General features: G+C 43.3%; 1 protein-coding gene across 1 annotated transcript; it reads right to left on the reverse strand.

The window, feature by feature from the left end:
- Positions 1 to 272: 272 nt before the first annotated feature.
- Positions 273 to 3,497, reverse strand: amh (anti-Mullerian hormone). The gene is made up of 7 exons (XM_063466212.2): positions 3,320 to 3,497; positions 2,950 to 3,201; positions 2,708 to 2,877; positions 2,177 to 2,288; positions 1,999 to 2,098; positions 1,498 to 1,919; positions 273 to 728 (listed from the first exon to the last, which is right to left on the reverse strand). Exons 1-7 carry the CDS (start codon positions 3,399 to 3,401, stop codon positions 322 to 324), a joined length of 1,545 nt encoding a protein of 514 aa, XP_063322282.1. The 5' UTR covers positions 3,402 to 3,497; the 3' UTR covers positions 273 to 321.
- Between the last annotated feature and the right edge of the window lie 4,276 nt (positions 3,498 to 7,773).

Here is a 7,773-nt window from a genome sequence, read left to right on the forward strand (position 1 = left end):
CAAGTTTGAGAAGGCTATATTTAATCCTTGTAACAGTTTAACACTCAGAAACATTATTCCACTTAGAAATATTTTCAAAATGACAAAATCTGATTCATTTTAGCATCCCACTAATTATCAAATATCTTAACATGAATAGCATTAACATTAACTTTGTGATCTTAAGACTTGTGATCTTTAATAAAGCATAAAAGTAGTTATATTTAATTAGAAGAACATGTGGTGTATTGTAATTGATATTTCATAACTGAAACATGCACATAACTAATCAGTTGTGTGAAAGTTATAAATGCTGGGGTAAAGTAACAGAAGAGAACAGCTCTAGCGGCATCCACACTCTCTCGCAACCGCATCTGGCTTGATGGAGATGAAGGTCCCATCTGCGTTCCAGTCCACCACCTCCAGGGTTTCGTAGGCCACGGGCACGCAGCAGGGCGACCGCTCATCCGCGTTGCCGCTCTCGATGTGGGAGTTGAGCAGGATGGCGTGGTTGTTGCCGTTGGTCAGAGGGAACGCGCAGGAGCCGTGGCAATTGTTAATGTTTGCGCTGCTTGGGCCGACAAGAAGCTTTGTCAGGGACACGGTGAGAGCCCTCAGCCCACAGACGCTGCCCCTCACTGACGAACTGGGGTCTGCTCTGGTGGCCCGCAGTTTTCTTTGCGCGTCGTACGTTTGGGCCACCGTCTGCAGAGCCTTCAGCAGAAGAAACGCACGGAACTGACTCCCTCCTGGTGGACACAGAAAGAAAACACATGCAGCACTTAAAAAGGGGATATACGTGACCTTTAGAGCGGTGACGACAAAAATCACACTAAGCAAAAAACAAAAGTGGAAATGAGTCCCAGTTTGTAGAGTCTGTGGAGCTGATAAACTGATGAACACAGCAGAGGAAAATGACAAAATAACAAAATGTAATCAGATTAAATTTAATATAGTTGCTGATCTATATATGTCAAAGGTCACTGGGTAATATAGATCCAAATTTTACCACTGACAAAACAGCAAATGATATAATAATAGAAACGAACGTCAGCCAAGCTCACACACACTCACATGATTAGTTTTCTTAAAGACATCTGCTGATATCTATCTAAATATTTCCTGTCCAGGTTTTTAGTTCTTTTGATGAATGAGATCTAATTTATTTAGTTTTTAATCTGCCGACTTCAGAACTTTTAAAATTTGAATAATAGGAATCTGTTTGTGCACAAGACTTAAAATAATCTGAACTCATAGGTCACTGGGAGACCTGTACAACTGAACAGACAGTCTGCAGCATGATTACTGTTTTCGACCCATAAACCTTTGACTGTAAGGCCTGTTATAAATGGGGTTTAGAGAATCCGTGGCCACTCCCTCCACCCAACATCTCCTAAAGCTGGGAGTTGAAAGCTGCAGAGGGATACTTAAATCCACCCGATCGTGCAGCAGGGTGTTGTTTCATTTAAAAAAAGAACATGCTTCCTATGTAACTATAACTGTTCTTGCACATGTCACCTGTGGCATGTTCTTTCTTCTGTAACGCACTCAGTTCTTTGAGCCTCCCCAGGCTCTCCTTGGCTCCCGGTGAAACCTCTTCCTCTCTGATTATTTCTGTCATTTGCACCAAAGTCTGGTCCAGTCTCTGTCTGAGATCCTCTAACAGTGCAGCAGACAGGGCCAGCTCTCCGTGGCACACCGGCAACACGGAGCCCCAGCTCGTGAAGCCAAAGACTGTGGGAGCTGTGGAGTTGATCATTACTGCCAGCAGGGTCTCGCTGGAGGATAAGCCAAGCGAGAGGGGAGGCAGAGACTGTAAGGAGTCCAGAGGAAGTGGAGGGGACGCGAAGTGTTCCTGAGGCAGAACAGCACCCAGGAAGCGTTTCATCTCACAAAGGAAGGAGGTTTGTAGTGATGCTGGGGGCGAGCCTGAAGCACAGCTGGGAAAGCAAACAAAAAAACAAAGCTGAGCGCGTCTCTGACAACAGTGAATGTCAGCAGAAAGAAAGCCGGGCCGACCTCGTATCAGTTCCCGTTCCCCCAGAGAAAAGCAGAAGTGGACTCATGCTGATGTTACTTCCTGATTTTTCACCAATCAAGATGCTTTTTAGGTTTTGCTCTACAATGAGAGGAAATGTAAGGAGGGTACACAATGAACCAGAGATGGGGAAATAAAATGAAGAAGATGATAGCTTACTCATATGAGGGGGTTTTGTCTCAGCAGTAATCTGCCACCTGTCATTAACGCTCCCCTCTGATGATTTTCCTGTCAGCACTACGTACTGCGTGTCTCCTGAAATGCACACAGCCTGGAAAACAAAGCAACACAAAAACCCAGAGTTAGAGATCTGCAAACCTTTCATTACATTTTATCACCTAAGGCAGGGATGGCAAACCCGTTTTACATTGAGTGCCACTTGATGCAGCTCGCTGTGATCTTAAGTGAAACTCCTCTTTCGGTGAGTGTGAGAAGTTTAACTGCACATTTCATCACTGAGACATCTTAATATGAAAAAAAAAGTGCAATTTGTACACCAAGCCTCAGTTTTTGTGCATGACAGAGAAAAGTTTCTGTAGTAAATGAAGAAAATAAATGTGCAAAATTACAGAAAAACGTCCAGTAGCTCAAAGCCGTCTAGTGTGGACTCTTTGCTGGGCCCATTCTGGCTCCCGGGCCTTATGTTTGACAGCAGCCTTGAATCAGCGTTTGCACCTGAGCTCTCTTTACCTGCGTGTTTGGCTGCAGAGACCGACTAGTGAAAGCAACTTCCAGGTCTCCTCGTGCCAGTGGACTTTCAAAGGCCAAGAGCAGCACGGGATTCGTCATGAGGGAAGGAGACCGTGGGAGGTCAAAGGTCAGCATGATTGTTCCTTGCTCCTCTTCCTCTGATACGTGTACTAAAAGAACAAAACCAATCAATTTACAAAGTGAAGAAAGAAAAATAGCAAGAATGTGGTTTCAGCTTTTACCTGCAGCTGGGTGCAGAACCTCCAAGCTGCTCTTCTTGTTAGCGAGGTCTAACGAGACCGAGGCTGATGAGTGGGCAGACTGCGAGCAGAATCCAAACAGAACCAAACTGCTGTTTGTTAGTTCGCCGCTGTCCCCCACACCCTCACGCAACGCTGCAAAGATGTCCTCCACGAAGCATGGTGCAGCATGAGGCGCTGCTGCTGCTGATGATGATGGTGATGATGGGGTCTTCGCTGATGGGAGTGAGTACTCTGAAACGGACAAATTACTTCACGCACTAAAGAACCAGTCTGAAGCAATAACCACATGCATGCATTTTTCCATTCAAAGTTAACGAGTTATTAATTAATCAGCTGAGCGGCGTCTGACCGGTTACTGTGGGGTCCTGGGCCGGTTGCAGGGTCCAGCAGAGTGTCAGCGCCTCGCTGTAAAGAACGAGCAGACCCAACATGTTTTTAGTGTCTGAGCGTGCGTCTGTGTGGTCAGATCTCTCACAGGATGGGAGTTACATCCTCAGACCTCCCCTTCTCACCACCTGGGGTCCCCTTTCTGCCAAAATAGCAGCGCTGTGTGTCCTTGATGACTGAGATTGTCAGTATTTGAGATATTTTAACCTGCTTGTGGAGAACATTCTAAAATCAGACAGAAAACGGGACACAGATGTAAACAGAAGACGACTTTGGACACACTGAACATACTTATCTAGCAGACACAAACAGGTTCGAGAAAGAAAGTTTCTCACAAACCTTTCACAGAACACGCCAGGCTGAAAGATGAAGAGTGTTGTTTAATGTTTCGTGGCTGCAGAGCTAATATGCACGCTGCTTAACTTAAAGAGGACAGTAGAACTGGAAGTTTGCTTCCATCACGTCGACAGCAAAGCTCAAAACGACTTTAAAGAAACACTTTGCATTTTAGTAAATCTGCTTACTTGTTGCTTTGGACTGATGGCTCTTTCTCTTAGAGAGACTGCTGGCAGAAAGCCTTGAAGGGAAACTTCAGCCACATCCACTGTTTTTCATCTTTCTGTTTCTCTAAGCGGGGGATGTCCAACATCAGTCCAGAATCACCCAGCAATGACTCCAACCCAGTTCACTTGAAGGACGGCATAAATTTTGGACGTTTAAATGTATTTTCTTACATTTTATGGCTTTTCCTGCTAATAAAGAACTCTGCCACAGTCGCTCATGCTACACCAAAGTGATTACATGACAAAAAAAGTTCCTGTTTTTTTTTTTTTTTTTCACCATCTGCTCCAGAAATTAGTTTTTTTTTCTGTAATATTACACATTTATTTATTTATGATGGAACATTTCTTTGATTTCAAGATTCAAAATGTTTATTGCCATGTGTTCAAAGAAAAAAGGTATTTGTCTGTGCAATGAAATTCTTTCTTTGCTGTCCACCCACAGATGCCGATTAATATATACAATAGAAATAGAACAGATAAATACAAATAGTACAAATAAATAAATGAAGACAGAAAAGGAGACAAAATATTGAAGTGTGAAACAGAGATGTGTGCAAAAGAGCTATAGCTTAATATGCTGGCTTAATATGCAGGATGACCTGATGTGCAAAAAATTATTATTAATGTTCAAAAATAGGTCGGCTTGTTCAAGAGTCTGATGGCAGTGGGGAAGAAGGAGTTGTTGAGTCTGGATGTTCTGGATTTCACACTTCTAAACCTCTGTCCCGAGGGCAGAAGCGAGAACAGTCCGTGTTGGGGGTGTGTGGGGTCTTTGAGGATGGAGGCAGCTCTCCTCTGGACTCTGCGATGGTAGATGCTGTGCAGAGAGGGCAGCGGAGTCCTGATGATCTTCTCCGCAGTTGTTATCACTCTCTGCAGGTGTTTGCGGTCCATGGCAGTAGTGCTGCCGTACCATGCAGTGATGCAGCTGGTCAGTGTGCTCTCCACAATGCAGCTGTAGAACCTGCTGAGGTTCTTGGCCGACATACCAAATTTCCTCAGCCTCCTCACGAAATACAGCCGCTGCTGAGCCTTCTTGACCAGCTGTGTGGTGTTCAGTGTCCAGGTGAGGTCCTCAGAGATGTAGACGCCCAGGTATCTAAAACTGCTCACCCTCTCCACTTCAAGGCCCCGGATAAACAGCGGCTGATGAGGCCTCCTCTTCTTCCTCGTGTCCACTATCATCTCCTTTGTCTTGTCAGTGTTGAGGGTGAGGTTGTTGTCCTCACACCATGACACCAGACCGGCCACCTCTCTCCTGTAAGCCGCTTCGTCCCCTCCAGTGATGCGACCGATCACTGCAGTGTCGTCCGCGAACTTCAAAATGATGTTATCTTTGTTGGAGGTGACACAGTCGTGGGCGTACAGGGTGTAGAGGATGGGGCTGAGGACATTTGACATTATATATGGAAAAACTGAGACGGAGAGTTGAAGTTGCACTTTCTTATATTAAGATTCACATGTAGTTAAGCTTCTTTACTCTGACAGAGCGGGGCGTTTCACTGGTCAGGTACACTTAAGACCAAAGTGGGCTGAATGTGGCCCACGATCCATAATCAGTTGGACATCCCTGCTTCAGGCTAACCATTTCCTGCCCCCGGCTCCGTGTGTAAATGTATGATCACTGGTGACACTACTAAACACTGTTAAAAGGTTTTTATTCTACTCTAAATAAAAGTCTGATCTGTTTTTATAAGACATATTATGAGCATATTAAAGAGTAGCGGACTAAGGACAGATCCCTGAGGAACTCCTGACTGAATTTTGATTTCATCAACTAAAACATGAAACCTTCAGTACTTCACCTGTTAAACCAACTGAACCATGAAGTCTTTGAATGAAAAAGCCAAGATGTGCAATGAATTCAAAGCCAGTGTTTGCAAATGCAGTTTTTGAATCGTTATTTTCAGAGTCCATATTTTTAAAAAACTGAAGAAATTAACTATTACAGCTCATAAAAACATTACAGCAGCACCCGGAGTCATTTTAACATTTCTAAAATTACAACAAAAATAACTATTGCAAACCAGGAAATAATCTGGTTTATAAGGACTGCAGTCTTTTAACACTTTTTATATTAATGTTTATTAAGTACAAAATATAATGTCATTTGTTTTATTTTGCTTAATTTTCATTCAGTTAATATCTTTTTCTAATTTTTAGAGAAGCTTTGTGGAAAAGAAACCGTTCGGGAGCAAAATATTTCACAGTTACAATCTGTTTTAGTTTGTTTCATAACTGAAATGTCATTAATTTATTTTCATCTATGTCAGATGAGAAACGAATCAGATAACTGTGTGGTCTGCCTGCATTTTGGGTAAACTTAGCATTAAAGGTCATGGGAAGAGAATGGGTTATCTTAATGAACCCACACCGGAGATCTGGAAGCATTCGCGCTGGAAGACGAGCAGAAAACATGTTGTCAGAGGGAGACCTGAGCGGCTTCGAGGAGCTGTTACTCCCCTCAGCATTTTCACAGCTGCAGGCTTGTTGTGCAGACAGTCAAGGTCTCGGAGCCATTTGTGGACGTTTTCCCCCGGTGATAAAGCCAAGGTTCACCATACCTTATAAATCATCAGTGAGGAATGGCAGGAAATGTTCATTGTATCAAGGCGGTGTTTGAAGCACACCAGCCTGGATGTTTTCAGTCACACTTGTGGGAAACAGGAATTGCACTTTGATGAAAAAGTAATCAACATCTACACTCCTGTTTCTCCCCATCATGTATTCACCTCTCTGCAGTAGTACACTTAAGTTTTCCAGGTTGGAAAAAGGACAAAAGCACAGAAGACATACATTTCTGAGGAATCTCATCTGTCCATGTTGTAAGGTTGTATCCTCATTACCCCGAAGCCACAGGCGGTAACCGGGGAACGCCACAGGCCTGGCTTCAGGTGGAAAGCTTCAGTGCACGGGCCTTTTGGGAGGCTTTCTCTGAGGCATCACAGGCATTCAACACAGAATAAGGTAACACGTCTGTGAACTGAAGCAGTAGAAGCTGTTTGTTTTTACAGACCTCACCGGACCATTAATCCTCAAGTGACTAAGTTAGTGACTGAAGCGGTTCTCTTATGCAGGACTAGATTTTTTATTTACGTTTTTCTTCATTTATGTTTATTATAACGTTCTCCATTTCTTTTTAAAGCTGACATATTTTTAAAAACAATGTCATTAATTGTGGTTTTTAATCACCCATCAATTTCATATCCATCTCTCTGATTCAGGCTTGCAGGAGGGCAGGACAACAGTGAACAGGCTGTTAGTCTTTCTCAGGGCTGACACACACACACACACACACACACACACACACACACATCACTAATGATGCTGACTTCTCAAAAACTCCAGTATCTTATACAGAGACGCATTTTTTATCAACTTATTTTACATCGTGGGCCACATGCAGCCCACTTTGAACTTACGTGAACCGGACCAGTGAAGCTTCTCTTTCTGTCTTTGTGAAGAGGTTTACCTACACATTTGATCTCAGAGACGTGTGGAAACAGGAAGTGCAGTTTCAACCACATATCTGTTTTTCTACATGATTAAGAAATGCTGCTGTAATGAACTGAAGAAACCTGCTGTAAAAAAGGAAACTGCTATAGTAGATAAAAAAAAAGAAAACAGATTTTTCTTTAAGCGTTTATATATTTGTTGGTTACTTTGTCTTTTCATTAGGAAAAACTATCAAACGTGAAAGTTCATATTTTGCCATCGAGCGGGCCAGACCAGTCTTTGCCAGGCCAACTTGGCATTACAAGGTAAATGCCGCCTACCTGTGAAGTCTACTAACTGAGGATTTAGGTAGTGGGGCTCCAAACATGGTTCAGGTATGAAGATGTCAGCATGACAC

This window comes from Pelmatolapia mariae, linkage group LG23 (assembly GCF_036321145.2).
Source record: "Pelmatolapia mariae isolate MD_Pm_ZW linkage group LG23, Pm_UMD_F_2, whole genome shotgun sequence".
In the NCBI taxonomy this organism is placed as follows: domain Eukaryota; kingdom Metazoa; phylum Chordata; class Actinopteri; order Cichliformes; family Cichlidae; genus Pelmatolapia; species Pelmatolapia mariae.